Source organism: Oreochromis aureus, linkage group 13 (assembly GCF_013358895.1).
Source record: "Oreochromis aureus strain Israel breed Guangdong linkage group 13, ZZ_aureus, whole genome shotgun sequence".
NCBI lineage: Eukaryota > Metazoa > Chordata > Actinopteri > Cichliformes > Cichlidae > Oreochromis > Oreochromis aureus.
This window is the reverse complement of record NC_052954.1, coordinates 28,087,408-28,107,031: the sequence shown is the minus strand read 5'-3', so window position 1 is coordinate 28,107,031 and position 19,624 is coordinate 28,087,408. Positions and strand designations below refer to the sequence as shown.

Genomic DNA, 19,624 nt, shown 5'->3' with positions numbered 1-19,624 from the left:
TAATTAGTCATTATTCATCTCTGGCTCTTTTCCACACTGTGTCTTTTGTCCTGTCTCCATCACACCTAACTGGTTACAGCAAATGCAAAAGTTAAGTGGGACTTTTTCCTTCCCACTGTCATCAGTGTTTGCTCAGAGGGGGAATTTGATTGTGGGGGTTTTCTCTATATTACTGAGTCTTTACCTTGCAATAAAAAGTGTCTTAATTCGACTGTGGTGGTTCTAAAACCATAAACTGAAAAAACTGAAACAACCTGAAACAAGCAATAAATTATGACAGAAAACAATCAATGTATTTTTGATTGCAAAATATTCCACACAAAAAAAAACAACACATCCTTACACATGCATTTCTTTAACCGTGTTTTATTGTTTGATCAAGAGCAACTAGAAACCATGTTGACTTGCCTGCATTGTAAAACTAACTCAAAAACAGTGTAGATGTAGCTGCTCCTAGTCTCCTTTTTTGCTGTCAGTTTTAAACACTTTGTCACACACTGAGAACACCTTTGTTACTGAGCAGAAGCTCTGAGCCACCCAGCTGTTGAGACGAGCAGATGTTGCAGCCGCTGGGATCCGTGTTAGGGGTCTCTCTCCCCTTCACCATCTCAATGGACAGCTGTATTTGCTTCTTCATTGGCTTGGAAGAAGGACTTCTTTGGGACCTGCAGGAGTCGAGAGAGGAGTCGGATTGGTGCATATCAAGCTCCAGGTCTGAGCTTTGATCACTTTGGCTCTCAGCTTCTTTTTCCATTGTGTAGAAGATTTGAGTGTGGGAACCACGGCTTGTGGTCATGGTGCCCTCTCTGTGTCTGGTGCCATAAATAGATGTGGGCATTGGCTTTGCCTTGAAATTCTGTCGCTCCATTCTCTCACCAAACTTTCCAAGCTCTGCCACAATCCTGGCCTCCTTCTTCCTCCTTTCTCTCTCCAAAAACTGAAAAGGCTGTGGTGAGAGTGCAGTAGAGGTCTGGGTGCTTGTAGCATCCATGTTTCTGTTATTCTTGGTGTTGCTTCTGCTTTTGTTTGACCGTTGACTATTGCGACGGCTGAGAATTTCATAGAGAGGCAGGTGTATGTGTGCCGGAGCAGGTGACGCCCGGAACTTTTTCTGGCATTCTCGGAGCTCTTCAAGCTCCTGCCTCAGCAGCGTGTTCTCCAGCTCAATCTCTGAACGTGTGCGCACTTTGTGCTTCTTCCTCTCCTCTTCTCTTAGCATCATCTGGAAAGGTTTGGGAACAGTGACCTTGGAGTTGGGCAGAATTCTGGCACCAGTTTGATTGGACACTCTTGCCTGCGGTTTCGGACAGGAGGTATTGGGCTGGAACCGAAACCGGTTCTGGCTTGCCATCCTCTCTGGGCTCAGCAGCACGTCTCTGAGGGAAAATACAGGAGAATAAAATGTGATAGTGGCATCTGTTCATCAGTAATATCTTGATTTAACTGCCACTAAACTTGTGTAGATGTTGCATAGTGAGCCTATAAGTGAGAACACAAATATCTGAAGTCACTCAGATCAGATCAGATAGCACAAACTATCTCTAATGCTTGATTGAGCCCATATGTAAATTTATTATGATTATGACTATTTAAATTTCCTTATGCTTTTTTATTGTTTGTGGGTTTTATTCTTTCTTTCTTTATTCTTTTCTTTGTATGAATATTTTTTAATTAGTGTATAGCATCAAGTCAATTAAAAAATTAAAGAATTTATTCTTCTTCCAACTCCTTTTCACCCATGGGTGCAGTGTTATATTAATGGGAAGGAGGATCTGTATGTAGGAAACGAAACACTGTTGAACCATGTGTGAAATAAATAAAGAAATGAAATGAAATGAAACCTCTGTGATTTCACATACGCAGCAGAAGAGGTTGTTCATCAGTTTTATGTGCTTTGGTTTAATGAAATTAACAACAGGTGCGCTAGTATCATGGTCTCCGAGTCATTGACCCAGGGTTTTGACTTTCATGTATTCACGGTGTATTCTTTTGGATTTGTGATGGTAATTGTGGTCAAGCCTGTCTATTTTGTGCCCTGTGTATTATATTATTGGTTTGTCATCTTGGCTTCCAGCTTTTAGTTTTTCTTCAGATGATAATTCCTTTGTGTGTCCGGTCCGTCCAAGTCTTGTCTCTGTTTTGTCTTCTGTCTGTGTCTAGCTTGAGTATCTTTGTCTGGGTCTCCGTGTCAATCATGTCTCCATTTTTATCTCCTGTCCCTGTCAGTTCTCATGTCTTACTCTGTCTCTCTTTGTTTCTTTACCTTTCTGTCTCAAAGTCAAGCCTGCAATTCAGTTCCAATGTTCTGTTACTTCCTCTTCTATTTTGGTAGCTTAAAGGAAAACTGCTTTGCTTTCCTTGTCTCATTTGTCTGTGATTAGTATCAGCTGTATTCCCACTGGTGGCCTGTTCCCTCATCTCTCTCAAACTGTATGTGCTGTGTCCCATGGTCCCTCGTTAGAGCTTAGTCTGTGATTTCCTGGTAGTGATGGTGAGATGAAGCCTGGTGAATGTGTTGAATCTTTCCGCCGCATTCAACAGCTCATTTGGAACAGCCCAGTCATTCCCCACTCGTCATTGACAACAGTGCTGTGGAGGTAGTCAGCAGCATCAAGGTTGTTGGGGTTGAGATAACTGACAGCCTGGACTGGTCACTTAATACAGCATCATTAGTTAAATGGGCTCAGCCGCGTCTGCACTTCAGATGAGGGGGGAACATCTTGCTGAGGAACCGTTGAGAGCGCGCTGACCAGCTAAATCTCCATCTGGTTTGGCAGCTACAAGGCCCCAGTGAAGAAATCGTTGTAGAGAGTGGTGAGGACTGCTGAGAAGATCATTGGGACATCTCTACTATCTATCCAGGATGTTGTGCACAGACGCTGTCTCAGCAGAACCTGTAACATCATCAAAGATTCCGTCTGTGCCCATCACCCCATCCTTGCTCCCCTCTGGAAAGAGGTTTTGCAGCATCAGGTCTAGGACAGTCAGATTCTGCAAAAGTTTCACTCTCAATGCCATCAGACTCTTGAACTCATAGCTACTCCTCTATGCTGCACCCCCACCCTCCACCCCCCAAACAAATATGCACAATGTGACTGTATATTTAGGGCAGTTTGTCCTAATATTCTTTACAGGTTTTCTCCCGTTTTCTAATAATGAATATAGACAAATTCCTCCTGTAGTCACATACGTGTACAAATCTGAGATTATTTTCATACCTTTGGATTTATTTATCATTTATATTGTACAGTCAGATGACGAGTACATGCACTGAAATTTCATGCTGATCTGCACTAACAGGTGTATATTCTGAACTAAATAAAGCAGCTATACTATTCTAGGCTTCATGAGGGTGGCCTGAGGGCATGAAGTCCTCTAGTGGGCCCTGTGCTCACTGCTCAGCACAGTGGAGCCCGACAGTGCCCAGCCTAATGTGACAAGAGTATACAGGCAGTTCCTAAGGGATTAAGGAACTGATAGCATTGACTGGCCCTAAAGCTAAGAAGATTTTCAGCTAAATTAGTTTCCCTGTATCTTTTTCCACTCTTTTCCAGTATCCAATGAAGACTCAGCAGTGGTGTGAATTAATACTTCATTACCAACCTCTCAAAAATTTGCTCCTGGCTAAGAGTCCAGTCCAGCTCCCCCATGTTGTCCTCTCCACAGAGCTCCGACTGGTCCGAGCCACTTGATGACTCCTGGAAGTCCAGCTCCTCCTGGGAATTGATCCTCTGGAGTCTCCTGGCAGGGCCACTAGGTCAAATTAGACAGAAAGAGTCAGACATTAACATTCTCAGTCAAATTAACAATGCATGTATATGCCAAACACTTGTAAACTGTCAGTGAAGATTTCAGGAGAATGAGAAGTAAAGTGCTGGGTCAATGGCAGCATTTGGGAAGAGAAATAACGGTGATGGGGTGTAAGAAACAAAAGCAAACAAGTTACAGGTGTGTAGATGCATGGCAGGAAGGCAGTGTTTGGGCATGTGGTCCCACTCCCGAGCTTCAAATAAATTCTAATTTTTCACATATTCTCTAAAAAATAAAGCTCTTACATTATTAAATATTTGTAGCACAACTTAACTCCCAGTAGGAAAAAAATACAATTTCTTATCCATTAAACGTGCTTTATGGGAATGTTTTTCTTTTTCTTTTCACTTTAAAGGTCACAGCTCAAAATTCCTGACTTTTGACATTTAAAGTTTGGAAACAGAGCTCTTGCTACTGCGTCAAAATGCAGTTTGAACTTCCTTTCAAAAGGTCCCTGACTCAAGAGGAAACAGGAAAAATGAGAAAATGGATTAGGTGTGTGAGTTTCTAATTTAGTGCAAAGGTATAAGCCTTAATTATTTGAATAATGTCTGTACCATCCTTCACATAGATTGGAACACCAACAGAGCTATTATTATTGTTGTTTAGTAATAAATGTTGCTTTTGAATAGTTATCGAATTCTTGTGGAAACAACATGTATATGAGAGCACGCTAGACACTCATCTTTGTTCTTATTTTTGGCAGATTTGATTTAACACCTGATGGCTGTTGACTTTATAGAAAAAAACTAAACCATACAATTATTTAAGCTATAGTTACTGGGGTCTTTATGTTTCCATTTCTCTATTATGTCAAGGTTTAAGTGTGAATCATAGAGCGTATCCAACCTGAGGAGCTGCCTGGCCTCTTTGTTTCTTCCCAGACGTGCGTCATCGCCCCCTCCATGCCTTTCCTTGCCTTGGCTGATGTACATCCTCTCCAACTCAGCCATGTTCCTCAGGTGATTGCTCTTCAGCTCCTCCAGCCTCCTGTAGTACTCCTGGTTGGAGAAGTAAACATGCTGCTCCCTCTGCAGGCCAAAGATTTCCAGTGACAGAGAGCTGCGAATGCCTCTCCCGTCTTTTCCTTCCTCACTGCACTCCGAGTCCAGGTCACATTCCTGAGAGGTTAGAAGTTGCCAAGATTATGAAACATGAATGTTTCATGAATGAATTCAGTGCGATAGATGTGGGTGGATTGTTGGATCGTTCCACTCTAATTGTCTTTACTTTTAGTGCTTTGAGTGAATGCCCATTATTTTTTCAACCTTTTCTATACTGGCTTCTATTAAGAGGAACATTACACAAGCCATTAACAAGTCATTGCAGCACCAAAAGCAGGTTTAGTATGCAATGCATGTATACTACCTTCATCCACCTGTTGCTGAACTGCAGAGATCTTGCATTCATGGGGTTAGAGTGTGCATAAAAAAATTTAACTTGATAAGGGTATTTCCATTTTTATTTTTAGACACCTTATGTAGTTGTAATTAGAAACAATAGCCACCACAGCAACTGTCTGTTGCACTCAGACTTCTTTCATCTAGCTGTGAAACTGCTGTAGTGTATTTTATACTAATGTTTTATGCTCTGCATGCAATGCCTCAAATAAAAGATTTTCATTGCAACATTGAGGAAGGATGTGGGCAATAGTACAGTCAGGGGATTTCCTTCTGTTCACACATAACTAGTTAAGTGCACAACTGCATAAGAATATTCTAGCTTGTTTAAATATTAAATGATGCAATTTCACATGAAACTAATAAGCCCTAATTCTCACTTGCTTGAATAAAAAGTTAAAACTAAAATGACTACCCTCTAACTTTGAATGTACATATACATACACATATTGCAAACAGATTTAAATAGACTTTATTATCTTTAAACCTTTAGCCTTTCCTCACCTCACTGATACAGTCCTCATCCTTGTCAAAATAATGATCTCTTTCCTCTCCATACAGAGCCACTAATTCCTTGTTTCCCAGAGAGGGTGATCGGTACATAGCTGCCATCCTTTTCCTTATTTTATCCCAAAATCACAGCCAGAAGCAAACCTTCTGCACGTCCTCTGTCACCTCACTCAGCACACTAACCTCCTAGGAAAATAGTTTAACTCTGAGCAGGAAGATTAGTACATGGTTACCGCCTCTTTCTAACACACGAACACAGACTGACAGCCTTATCTTCTTACCATCAGGAGGAATCATGGCTTCAAGGCCAGATGGTCCAGATGGTCCAGATGGTCCGGTGGCTTTTCACTTGAACACATGATTCATCGAAGATTGATGTGGACGCTCCCAATCTGATTTACAGATTAGCTTTCTTAAATACAGCACAAGTCTGTTGTAGTGTGCAACAAGTCTGCAGGAGCAAATGAATTGTTGGTGATCAGCTGTATATATACATATATATATATTTACTGGGGACTGGGGTTGGGATATACCTAAAGTGTCACACAGTAAATAAAAATAGACTTTTCATAATTGCAAAAAAATCTAGCTTTATTTTTGGAGTAGATATATTTCTTTGTGTTTTCTCCACTAATCTATAAATCAGCTTTGTTTGTTGCCTGTTTATCGCGTTTACGTCGCAACTTCGGCAAAAATTTTGCTCTGGTTTGTCAGAAGCACTTTTTTTTCCTAAAATTCCTAAAATTCATATTGCATCATAACAATGAACAGCATATTTATTATTTTAAATATAGAATAGGTTTGCTGCTCTTTGTGAATGTGCACAGCTGAATTCAACAAGATGCAAGCAGATGTTTCATGAGTACTGGCTGATTTCCATCCTCTACACTGACAGAATACTGCTTAGACTGTCTTTATACTACAGAGTATACAGTTGGTCTGAAGGTGGAATTCAGTGAATGAATCTAAGCATTGATGTAACCCAGCTCTGACCATGAGCACCACAGTCACTGTGCACTAGTCCAACAAGATGTTCAGCAACATGTTTACCTCGGACTAAACAACAAAAACGTTACTCCCTTTGTGCTTTCTCCTCTTATTTTCAACCAACCTTTAAATAATACAGTCATTATCTGACAAAATAAACATTTGATTTTATCTATTTCAGTAGTATTCTGCTCAAAATTAGTGCTTCATGTTTATTGAGGACAAAGAATCATTTTTTCGAGTGTGTCGGCTGGATCAACTTACCCCTCACAGGCAAGAAGGCTGAGGTTGTGTTTAGTATCATATTTCTTTACCTACCGTTCCTCTCACGTTAAAAATAAAGCATCTCACCCCTACAGGAAAAACCAGGTCCCTGCTGTTAACTGTTGCTTATCTACAGTGCAGCAAAGCATAGACTATAATGCAGAGATACAAAAGTTGACAAACACAGCTTGAAATCTGACTAATCCTCCATAATGATTCAAAGGGTGTAAAATATAAACTCTTTCATTATCCTGTGGCAGCTTGTGGATGAGACCATGGAGAGGTCAAGCACAGAAAATGTGAAATTAATATTGGTTAGTGAATCTGAGAAAAAATATTTTCACCTCAAATTCCACATACAGAAACTCAGAGTCTAATATCTACTAGTTTGGGACAAGTAAGGTGAAGGTTGACTTTGATTCAGTTCAGACTTTCAGGATTTGACAGGTGAAGGTGGAGAGGGAGGACACCTACCGCAGCCAACTGTGGTAATCCATTTACTCGGGTTTCTCAGCACTGTCGTTACAAGACTTCACCTCGTGCTACAAAAACTCTCCCCATCTGTCGCCTGTCTCTTTCCATTTCTTCCTCTGTTTGTTTACCTAAGAACCACAGACAGAGCAGAGGTGTGATGAAAACAAAGAACCACATGATGATAGTCATGTCGTGAAAGTCTATATTTAATAGACAGTTTAGGGCAATTGTTTCCAACCTGTCTTTTTTTTCTTATCATGTCTTAAAATCAGCAAACTCTCCTTCCTCGCCCTACACACACTCTCTTTACAGAAACAGTTTCCAGTGTTTTAACAAAGAAAAACATAATTTCTTTCTTCCCATAACACTTGTTGCCTTTGACTTTCAGTGCAGTTCTTGTGTAATCTGGCATACAATGAACTCCATATGCCACATCACATGAGGCTTTTCTTTTTATACTCTTTCTTAAGAACTGCCACTTCTTCTTTTGCCAACTAAAGAAATGTGAACAAATTATGTGTTTTTTGCAACAGGCTGCTCGTAACAAAGTACATGAAGACGCAATTTAAATCTGGTTCTTTGCTAAGCTGAGTTTAAAGTAAAAATTTGGGGTTATGAGTTTGTGCATTGGTTTTTGTGTTTTTTAAATGAATCTCTCATTTTGTCATGGAAAGTATTAGATTCACTATTCGGTGGGAATTATTAGGAAACTGGGCACCATAATGTTGCATTTCTTGCATTTCACTGGCCACTTAGTTAAGTGTTAACATTGGTAGTAGCAAGTTGGATCCTTTTACATTTAGAACTTCCTCAATTCTTCATGGCACAGACGTGGAGAAGATCTGTCGAGAGCGAAGTAAAGGCCGTTGGAATGACGTGGACCCAGCTAAAGAGAGCAGCCCAGAACAGAGTTCGTTGGCGTGGTGTTGTTGCGGACCTATGCTCCCCTAGGAGTTAACAGGAATTGACAATTCTTCATGGCACGGATTCAAGAAGGTGCTGGAAGCAGTCCTCTGAGATTTTGGTCCATAATGACATCACACAGTTCCTGCAGACTTATCAGCAGCACATCCATCCTAAATGTGCTCTATGTTGGAGTGAGATCCAGTGACTATGGCAGCTATTTGGATCCCTCACCGAAGTGCCTCGTAAGGATTTTACATTTTTTCAGCTCCTGCTGTTGGGACATGATAGCGTCATGTGCTAATGGGTGAGCACAGAGTATCAAATGTAATATCAGAATATCAATGAAAATATCTCTTCATTTGAACACCAGATTACTAAAGTAATTACTGAAGATTACTAGAGGTGAACAAATTTACTACTTTCTCTCACTTGCTTTTCTGAACAACAGCATTCACATTTTCAAGCTAAGCTACCAGGAAGTGGAGAGTTTGTGGAAATGCAAGAAGCTCCTGATTCTTAGTCATTTATTTTATTCCATCCATCCTGACTCCATCTCAGTCATCCAAGACAGCTCTTTAATAACATTGTGGGGGGGGGAACATAGTGGCAAGCCAACTTACAAAGGTCCTATCTGCTCATAACTTCTTAGATAAATTTCCAGAAGCACTTTACCAAAAGGGATTTTTAAACCCCCTGGTTTATTCAAAATCGATACCCTTTCAGCTTGTTCCTGGCCAAAAGTGTCCACCAACAGAGTAGGTCTGTAATTGTTATTGTTTTTAATGGGGGGGTGTTTATTTTTTCTGCATAAAGTTTTTAACTAACATCAGTTCTTTTCAGCAATTCTGTAGCCGTTCTGCTTCCAGGGTCACTCTTCATTTGTAGGTTTTAGAAGACTCCCACTCCTGTGAAGTGGTTTCCACAGGACAAAGACATTTAAAGGGTTTCAATTGGCCAAAAGTGGCCACGATAGAGCCAAGAGGAACAATTGGATGTATAGTGTATATTACTGATATACTGAAGTTAAAAAATAAAAAAATCTGAAAAAAAAATCAAGACACTTGGGAAGTTTCATTCCATATGCATTAATCCAGCAAAAATGGTCATAAAAAGAAAGGGAAGTGGCCACAAATGGCCAGCATAGAGCCCAGAGAGTTATTAAATGTCAAATGATTATTCAGGTCCAGTACTGTTGGCTCTTTCTGCTGCTTTTGACACAGTTGATCGTGGTGTCTTCAGTTGTTCATGGTATCTTGGGTGGGCATCTTGGGATCAGCTCTGGATTGTTTGGGTCTGGATCTGAGAATTTGGTTCCCACGCTAATTAAGCATCTTCATCTTCAGTTCTCAGAAACGTTTCGTCACTCATCCAAGTGACTTCTTCACTCTTATCTGACTGCCTGTTTCCCCAAGGTTGGGGGAACAGGCAGTCAGATAAGCCAGCTTTTGCAATCAGAATTATGATCTGAATTCACTGTTGCACCAAACAAATTTTGCTTTTCCAGTATTACCTCTAAAATCTATAGTCTCCTCTTTTTTGGGATTTTATGTCATGGTCCAGAGTCTAGTGGCTCCGTGTTTTGTTTTGTTTTCATTATTAATATGTTTCGTTTCAGTTCATTTCTGGTTATATACAGTGATTTGTAGTTCTTAGGTTTTGTTCCTGTGCCTCCCATGTTTAGTGCGTCATGTCTGCAGTGTAGGTTTGGTTCTGTCTTCATGTTTATTCATCTGTTTCTGTTCCCCTCTGTTCCTCATGTCACAGAGTCAAGTCTGTGTCCTTGTGAATGACTCTTGGTTCCTGTTTTACTTTGGCAGTCTCTTTTATTTTAGTGTTATGAGTTTTACTTCCCCTTTGTCTCGTCATGTCAGATTAGGTTCAGCTGTGTCTCCCTCCTGTTGTGTATTCCCTCGTTACCCTCTGTGTATATGTTGTGTGTGTTTTCCTTTGTTCCTCATGTGTTTCCAGGTTCCTTGTTTTCAAGTAGTATGTAATGTTTAGTTTATCCCAGTTTAGGTTTTTTTTAGTTATTTCAGTCACCCTTTGCCTTTTGTTTTGTAATATTTTGTGCAGCCAAGAACAAATGCTGGCTTTTTGTTAAACTTTCACCTCCATCTCTCAGTTGTCTGCATTTGGGTCCACCTCATTCTTTCCATACGATCTGCATTTGCATATTGTGGCAGTTTAGCTGTTTATTTCTTCATATATATTTGTGTTATTTCAGTTATTATATTACAAATGTTTGGTATATATATATATACACATATATAGAAATGCACAGTGTATTTTCAAAGCCACGCCTGTAAAAAAAAAAAAAAAAAAAAAAAAAACATACAGCACCTGAAACACAAAATTTAAAAAATGCAAAGGTACATAAGTCAACAATCTTCTTGTTGTGTGTGTGTGTGAGAGTGAGAGAGAGAGAAATGTACTTCAAAATGAGGGTGGGAAGCTGCAATAACGCTCCCCAGGAGCCAGGGGCAGACAGAGATGGATCCAGGAGAACTGGGCCATGTTGTTTAATCCAAATTCTGATCCTACCATCTAGATATTGTGGGAGATATAAAGACTCATCCGGTAACATTTTTCCAATCGTCTGTTGTCAAATTTTGGTGAGACTGTGCAAACTGCAGCCTCAGTTTTCTGTTTGTAGCTGACAGGAGTGGCACCTGGTGCGGTCTGTTGGTGTAGCCATTCTGAGGAATAAAGTAGTCTTGGTAAGCTAATCACATGACCACTTCAAGATGACAAAGCAACAAGGTGATATATACCAGTTTTTAAATTGTGCTGATAGGCCATAGTGCTTTTTTTCCCTGAATAGTTTCGTCACGTTTACTGTCTAAGGACAGCGCTAGCAAACACTCTCTGCTTATGACCAAAAAATAAAAAAACAGCCCTTTCGTGTTGGTGGAAAAATGCACCATGTCGACCAATCAAAAAATGATATGGCAACATGACATTTGGTTGTTTAGGAAGAGGGAGAAGTTTTAGGAGTGACGGTGAGAGAGAGAGAGAGAGAGAGAGAGAGAGAGAGAGAGAGAGAGAGCAGAAAAAGAGAGAGAGTGAGTTTGGAGATGTGAGAGATTTGTGACGTTTAGCGTGTTTGGAGTGTGTAGTTAATGTGTTGTCTTGTGTAGTTAGTGTGTAGTGTCAGAACAATGAGACGACTGCTGTCATCAGGTAGAAACAGGAGTGATACACCTGCTGCTGTCAGACCTGCAGGTATCAGGCTGTGATGTTCTCCTTTATAGTGGACAGAAATTTTTGGAGTGGCACAAATAATTTGCGTGGCATCTTATTGAATGCAGAACACCTGATTGTTATGCAAACAGTTTAAAATGGTTATAAAAGAGGGTAAAAGGTAAATGGCTGCAAATAACTTTGTTGTTTGCGAAACTTGTGCATATGATTTTAAAATTAACAATTTATATTTGCATTTAAAGTTGTGAAATAGGATTCAATAAACATGTTTGTGGTTGTTACAGTGAAAAATATAACTTTTTCTACTCGGATTTTATGTTTTTTGTCTGACTTTAGATCAATTGTGTTAATACAGTATGTCAAAATGAAAACATAACTGTAAATTCAAACACGCGAGGTTGTGCTGAAAAGAATGATACCAAACAAGGTAAAGTAAATGGTTTTTAAAGGTGAAATGTGGAGGGAAAATCAAAAGTAGTTAAAAATGGCAAACATTTTTTTTAAAGTAACGCAATAGTTACTTTTCAAGTAATTAATTACTTTTAGAATCTTGTAACTCAGTTACTAACTCAGTTACTTTTTTGAAGAAGTAACTAGTAACTATAATTAATTACTCTTTCAAAGTAACTTGACCAACACTGTATTTGAGTTACTGTTGCCTTCCTATCGAAACAATCTAGCCAGTCTCCTCCAACTTCTGACATCCACAAGCCATTTTCTGGTGCTCACTGGGTCTATTTTTCACACTATTCTCAACGACACTACATTCAAAGTCTCTTAAATCATTTTTCTTCACCATTAGGGGGAGTAGAAGCAAAGGAAACCTTCCACAGATTTTTAACAACATACTATATACAAAAATCTCATAAGGGTGCAACAATTTTTTTTACCTTCACTCATCATCAGTCTCTGCAGAGTTGATAATGTTGGTTTACTGATGAATAAAAATAATCCAATAAAACGACCTCATAGTCTTTGCAGAGACAAAGACAAAGAAGCTGCACTGATATCATTTGTCCACGAGGTGGCGGTGTTGCACTTTTTACTTTTGTTTCCATACACGTGACATGAAATGAAGTTTTATAACTGTGAGCCGTTTTTACTAAAACAAAAACATGTTTTTGAACTGAAATACGAAACATATTTGTGGTGATTTGGTATTTTTACTGCCACTTTTTCATTTTCTTTTTTACATTGTTATGATTATTATTTTACCCTCACATTGTACTTACTGGATTTAGGTTTTGTTTTTTGTTTTTCCTCCCCCTGGAGTTCTTGGAACAGTTTGCCCTCAAAGGTGTACCACGAGTTTTCCTGTGAATGCTCTCAAGGTACAAACTGTCCTTTGTGTGAGAGAGGAAGGTGAGTCAAGACTGTTTATTTGTGTACCAGATTTTGGCACGCCAAACACTGACCGGTGTGCTGCACAACGTCAGACACAAGTTACAGCATTAAAAAAGAAAAAGAATAAAGAGCGCTGAAGATTTACAGGTGTGATTAATATCATTCGGGGAAGATGGGCATTAAATTGGAGATAACCTGACATTTCCAATGAGATGCCAGCGCCAAAAGCTGCTGCTCACCTGACCTAAGCAGATGTCTTACAGTGTAAGAGCGAAGCTAGTACAGTTTTTTCTGTAACGAAGCTGTGAAAATTCATAGATTTCTAACATAATGGAGCGTTTTTGTGCGTCTGCTGTATATGTGTGTATACGCATGTGTGTGTGTTGGTTTTTCCAGTGCTGGCATGGGATGAATAGTGGCAGTGTTCACTCAGAGTGGGGCTGAGTAAACAGTCATCACAAGCTTGGCTCTCTCCTCCGTCACACAGAGCAGAGTGGCTGTGCAAAGCCACAATCCTACTCTGCATGGTTTACTGAACCACCTGACATCAGGCAGTTCTCCCAGGATTACATTTTGAAGCACTTCGGAAATGACGCAAAGGTTTAAACCACATTATGACTTCTTTGAAAAAGTCATTAGGACATTCTTTGTCATAATTTCACAAATTTCTCTGCAAGAACACGCTGAAGAATAAATGTTAGTAAAATTAATACAACTAGTGTAAGGTTTTAGGAAATGTTGGAGTATTTTCTTTTTGTCAACGCCAGCATTTTTTAAAATCTTATAACCCCCCCACCCCTATTTGTACCCATGTTTTACATACTTAATGCTTTCTTTTCTTTGTGACTGAACTCATAAAGAAGAGAAGAGGTCTTAGAGGTGAGTTAAGTGACTTTGATCAAAACATGACTGCTGGTGTCAGCCGGGGTGGTCTAGCTGGTCTAACTGTTTGTTACAACCAAAATATGTAGAAGAGCATCTCTGAATGCTCAACACTTCAAACCTTGAAGCAGAATATGACTCTAAGTGCTGTTCTTGACAACTAAGAACATGAAACTGAGGCTACAGTTCACCAAAACTGGACAATAGAACATTGGTAAAACATTCCTGCATCTAAATCTGTTTCTGCTGCATCAAAGATGTGCAGCCAGCAAATCTGCAGCAGCTGCGTGATGCTATCGTGTCAATATGGACCAAAAAAGACGAAGCTAAAAAAATACTAGCAAAATGTATCTAATAAAGTGACCAGACTTTATATGATACATGTTGTGGTTCATACAGCTGAAGTCTGAGCCTTTGTCAGGACTCAAAATGGGGATTTGAGGGTCATAAATCAAAACATAAAGTTAGAAATAACAAGGAAAGAAAAAGATTTCTGTAAAATGATGCAACAAAGACTCACAGCCTCTGACTATACATTCTTATTATTATTATTTGACCTGCTCCCTTTAGGGCTCACCACAATAGATCATCTGTCTCCATCTCTAGCATCCTCTTCTGTCACACCTCCTCGTCTGCCTGGTAGCTCTATATTCAGTGTCCTTTGTCCAATATGTCCACTAAGCCTCCTCTGCACATGTCCATCGCAGCCTTGACCCTTGCTCAAGCTGATCTATCCCTCTGATATACTCATTTCTGACCTTGTCCATTCTGGTCACTCTCACTCCCAATTAAAATATGAACATCTTCAGCTCGGCGAAACCATTCATCACTACCATCATACAAAGTTTCACTTTCACTTCTGGTGCAGTCTGTAGTCTGTCACAAGTTAAGCATTTGATGAACAAAAATCTGGCGAATGAAACATAAATTCATTAAAAAATCATTCTAATGCTTGTCATTTTCTTCTGGATGTTCTTTTTGCTTTCCTTTTTCAAACAGCTGCCATAGTTACAGCACCTATCATGCCTCTGACGTTACTGAAGCTTACAAACAAGGCCCTACTTGTTTGTTTTATAAATCGTGAGTCCCAAATAAAGGACAACTTATGATCGCACTAGCCATTTTCATTCAAAAATACTTTCTGAACCATTTCCAAATCCAAAACAAGGCCTCTTGGGAGTTTCTCTTTTGTTTTTTTCTGTGCACACATTTACGGTAAAGACCACCAGCTGAAGCTTTCATAGAGAAGCAGCACAACCGCAGCCTATCTCAAAGAGGTTTGTGTTTCCGAAAAAATCCACGCCCTTGCCTGAAAATATGTCCCCCAACCCCCCACAGTTGGAGCAAAAAATTACATCTGATTACAGAGGTGCAAACACTCACTCGTGATGCCAGTGCACCGTAAATCTTCATGGGTACAGACAGAACAATTTAGGTCCTCCACAGGAACAAACACTGCTGTGGAGCAACACTCAGAACCGGAGTGTTTCTCTTCTCTGCTATGCTAACTTCCCACTTCCCTGCAGCACTTTACAGCTTGTTTGTGTTTGAGGGGAACACTCCACCCTCTCAACAACAAGCCCTGCTCATTAACTTCCTCAAACAACTCACTGTATTATGATGCCCATGCATTCAGTGGGAGCCTGATTGCAGTCTAAATGGGAGATTCAGAAATAAATGGCTACAATGTTTAAAATAAGGTGAAAAGTCACATCAAGTCTTTTTTCCTCTTGAAATCTTGTGTGAACAAACAAGGGATGTATAATATTTTTTCAAGTTAGATAAAAATTCATTTTTTCAAATGATATGCAGTAGTGTGGGGGTGTAATGTTTGGATTTCTACATAATTTTGACTGCTTATTATACAAGTATGTAGCATAATTGATGCCTATCTATCCATAACCACTTGTGGGGCTAGAGTCTATCATAGCTAACATTTGGCTGGAGGTGAGGTATAGTGTCATTACATATTATGCAAATGAGACACTTGAAGAACTAGAAAACCAACTGGGAAGAATTTTTAAGTATACAAATGCTGCTCCCAATGCTGTTGGTAGTTAGGGGATAGGGTTAGGGTTAGCAATATAATGAGCAACGAGACAATACAAAATATCAGAGAGAAGGTCTGACCTTATCCATCTGGCTGAGTGAAGGGCAAAATTAAAATTTTCCATTAGCCTTAAAAAACAACACTGAAGTTATCAAAACATAGATTTTGTGGTCAGTTTAAACTTTGAAACACCTTGATGTGTTAAAATCTGCTTGAGAGCCAAGGGTCCTGAAATATTAATTCCAAATTTCCTCACAAATCTTGTAAAAACTGTACGACAGATCTCAAACAACAACCATTGCAAACTATGACCGATTAATCTACATGTTTTAGCAAAGCTTTTCTGGCATTTGTCTCAAAACTGTGGGACTAGTTCAGCACTGAAAGTACAGGTTCTTTTTCCTTTTGTCAGTGTGATTAAATATGCAAATCTGCCTATTGTTCAAAGCTTCCACTACACAACAGCAGATACGAGACAGATTCATTAAGCTATGAGTCAGCCACCAAGACGTACTTTATTCTTATTCATCTGGGATAAAACTTCTAAACACAGTACACCAAATACAGTAAGGAGTACAGATCACAATTATTGGGGATAAAATTTTCTGGTATCTGTTTTCTTATTGATTTTATTAATATTGACAGGCTCAGCTCAAAAATGGAGATGCAGAAGAGAATGGATGATGGATCAAAAAAAGGAAAAAGGGAAATAAAAAAACAAGGGCAGTTAGGTGGACTTTGTTTTTCCTGTCACTTAGGTTACACTCAGTTAAGATCATTATGATTCAAGACGCTAAAAGTTCATCCAACATGAAAGCGCAATAAACTGCAGTTCCTGTGGATGCCACTTGAGGATCACTCCAAAAGTGAGTAAATCTCCAGTCTCCAGTGTTAAAATAGCCAAAAACGAACACTTGCATACTATTACCAAAACAAACAAACAAAAAAAAAAAAAAAGAACTAGCTTTGGCCTTGGCCTCTGAGGATAGTTTGTCTCTTCATACCAACTCTACAACACAGCCAGTGTCAGTGGATGTCATCCGGTCTGATCCAAGTCACTGATCTGGACCTGTTTACTGTATCTGTGCTCTTTGTTGCACTACTCTTGTATAATGTCCACGTTTAACAGACATGCAGTCTTTGTGAGGCTGGAGGTGTGGTGACGGTGGCACACTTCCAAGGTCATTACCCAGGACATCTGGTTTGCTTCCTGTTGGGATCTTAGTGTTTTGCACTTGGATTCTTTTTACTCTCTTGGTTTTTCCTTCGCTTCCACTTGTTTGTTAGGCTCAGTTCATAAAAATATGTGTAGATTTAGTAACTAAAAACCAACTTAGTTAAAATGTGAGTTAAAAAGTGTACCCCCTACTCATTGATAAATGTACTGAGACTAACCATCACTCTCATTTATGCTCTAAAGTAGTGCATCACAGCACGCACACCGAAAAGCCACATTTTGCATAAATTAGCCAGGAGCTTTGAGAAAGTAGGTTTGTTTGATGCATTCAGTGTTGCCAGCTGTGGCTGAAACAACTTTCTGTTTCAGCAAGTCAGTGTTCTGGTGCCCAAAGTCAATCCCATCAGTCCATTTTTCTTTTAGTGTGGTGTGGAATCTGATCCGAGCATAATTGCCTAAATGTCTTTGAAGCAGGAACCCAAAAGGCGTCTCCGATTATCTTATTGTGTTCAGTTGTTAAGATGTGTTTATGTTTTAGCTCATACACATACACTCAGTGCTTTCATGGTTTTCAGTGTAGACACAGGGTCTCATGCTATATCATGTTCAGCACGAATTTCCCACATGATTTGATGAAAGCGCCATCTGCGTTTGCTCTGCAGGCCAGATTCTAATCTTAATGCTAATGCACAGACAGTAAGCCAAGCTGCACAGATGTCACGTGATGTAAATGCTGTTGTGAAAGTCTGTCCACTGAGATGAATGTACTGATACACGATCTGCATAACCTTTACAAGCCTAGTATCTCTGGTCTCTTCTCAGTGGAGTTTTTAGAGGTTGTAGCGAGTCACTAAAATTAAGTTTAGTACAACAGAGAGCGAACATTCACATGAAGTCACGCTGTCTGAGAGCAGCATAGAGAAACCCAGCCTCAATGGTGTTTAAAGGGATTACAGAGTGCATCCATTCTGTTTGCATGTTATCTTGTTTTTCTCTGAAGGCACAACTGTTTCCCACATTTCCCAGAATGCTGTTAGACAGACCTCAGAGAACAAATATGATCGCTCTTGGAACAGTGGTTGGTGGTTTCACATGAGAAACAGATAACAGTTTGTTTTGGGTTTTTTAAGCAAAAAAGCAAAGAGTTTTGATTGGCAGCACTTACAGAAAATGCTGCAAATTCAGTCTTCTTTACTCATCTCTACTATTTATTAATGTTGCACAGTTATTGCTAGGTTACCCTTAAAGATGCTGTGTAAAAAGTTGATAAGAACAAACAAAAATGACTTAAGACCACAGAGCAGATACCATAAAAACCACAAAGCATTCAAGACAACAGGGGCAGAAAGGCAAAATGACAACTGATATGGTAAAAGGCTAAACGCAAGTGAAGAGAATCAGGAAGCCTTCTCACCCCTCTCATTGCTGCTTTTTCCTCTCCTCTGTCCTCCTCTCGGTCACATTTAAATCGACTGCATCACGTCATGCTCAAAGATTTCTCAACTCTTGAAATGCATCTGCAGGATGGAGAAGAGACGAGGCTGTTCGATGGAGCAATAATCAAGCATATAAACAAAAACGGAGAAAACAACTCATCTTTTGATTACAAAACTAAGGGTCTGACAAATAAAGCCATCCCAGAAGTGGCCAAAACTTTACAGCAAATATACAAAAACTGTTTTGACCTCTAATGAATAGTTTCCTCCCTCATAACAACCCTTAGTTGGTTGAAAGTTTTAAATGTATAGATCTGGATACCGTAGTTATTGGCGTGGCTGCGTTGGTGTCCCTACACAGTCAGCTCGATCCAATCAGCATCTGCTTCGAGTCACTCTGTGTGTGCTGTTGGAGCTTTTGGAGCATTTTAGTTGGTTGTCTGATAATATTATGGCTTGCTGGTTCCAATAAAACCGTGGTGGCAATCAAAACCCATGGGTGACTACAGTCTATGCTACTGGCTCCAAGGCAAGGATGCCTCAGTTTATTAAAAGCTTCTTTCCTCCACTCCTCTTCATTGCCTCTCCTGCTCGCATCTCTGGTGGGAGGAGGATGTGCAGACTGAACGGGGTTGGGTGGGGAGGTGGATTATGGACAACGAACTAATTTAATAACTGAAACCAAAACAAATCCACTGTACCATTACAGAAACAGACAAGGGAATCACACCAAAGATCATAAATGCCAAACATAAAAGACTAGAAAATAGGCTGAGGCATATTCCTCCCACTGCTATATAACCAGCGGCCACAGAGTTGCATGTGTGTGACTCAGAGTAGTAGCTTCTGACTGAAACTGAGAAGTTTGGATGCACACAGTGACATTTTATGTCAGGACATACAAAAAACTGCTGGAGGCTTGAGTGGCAGAGTGTTCATGAGCTAAAATAATTTCAGGACAGTGCTTTCTGTTTACCATGTGACTGAAGATCTACAGTATATCACAATGTACTTCCTCTGTCTATAGAAAGTCACACAGCTTTTTGTTTTTTAATTTGTATGTTCAGTCATTCAGATACTTTTTTCTATTTATATGCCACAGCTAGAAGGCCTAGAATGAGAAGAAAGAAAATAAAATCAAAAATTGTGACCGACACACCTGAGAAGATGGAGCTGGAGAAGC

The 19,624-nt window shown here is 39.7% G+C and overlaps 1 protein-coding gene across 3 annotated transcripts; it reads right to left on the bottom strand.

Annotated features, from left to right (window-relative positions):
- Positions 1 to 350: 350 nt before the first annotated feature.
- On the bottom strand, positions 351 to 15,294 carry LOC116324854 (protein FAM161A-like). 3 transcript variants are annotated; one of them, XM_039621446.1, is made up of 6 exons: positions 15,162 to 15,294; positions 7,446 to 7,573; positions 6,002 to 7,060; positions 4,660 to 4,931; positions 3,604 to 3,753; positions 351 to 1,376 (listed from the first exon to the last, which is right to left on the bottom strand). In XM_039621446.1, exons 3-6 carry the CDS (start codon positions 6,002 to 6,004, stop codon positions 491 to 493), a joined length of 1,311 nt encoding a protein of 436 aa, XP_039477380.1. In that variant the 5' UTR covers positions 6,005 to 7,060; positions 7,446 to 7,573; positions 15,162 to 15,294; the 3' UTR covers positions 351 to 490. The 3 variants fall into 3 exon arrangements, with proteins under 3 accessions (XP_039477380.1, XP_039477381.1, XP_031601480.1); XM_039621447.1 differs by lacking the exon at positions 15,162 to 15,294 and adding an exon at positions 14,356 to 14,544; XM_031745620.2 differs by lacking the exons at positions 6,002 to 7,060; positions 7,446 to 7,573; positions 15,162 to 15,294 and adding an exon at positions 5,715 to 5,884.
- Positions 15,295 to 19,624: the final 4,330 nt, after the last annotated feature.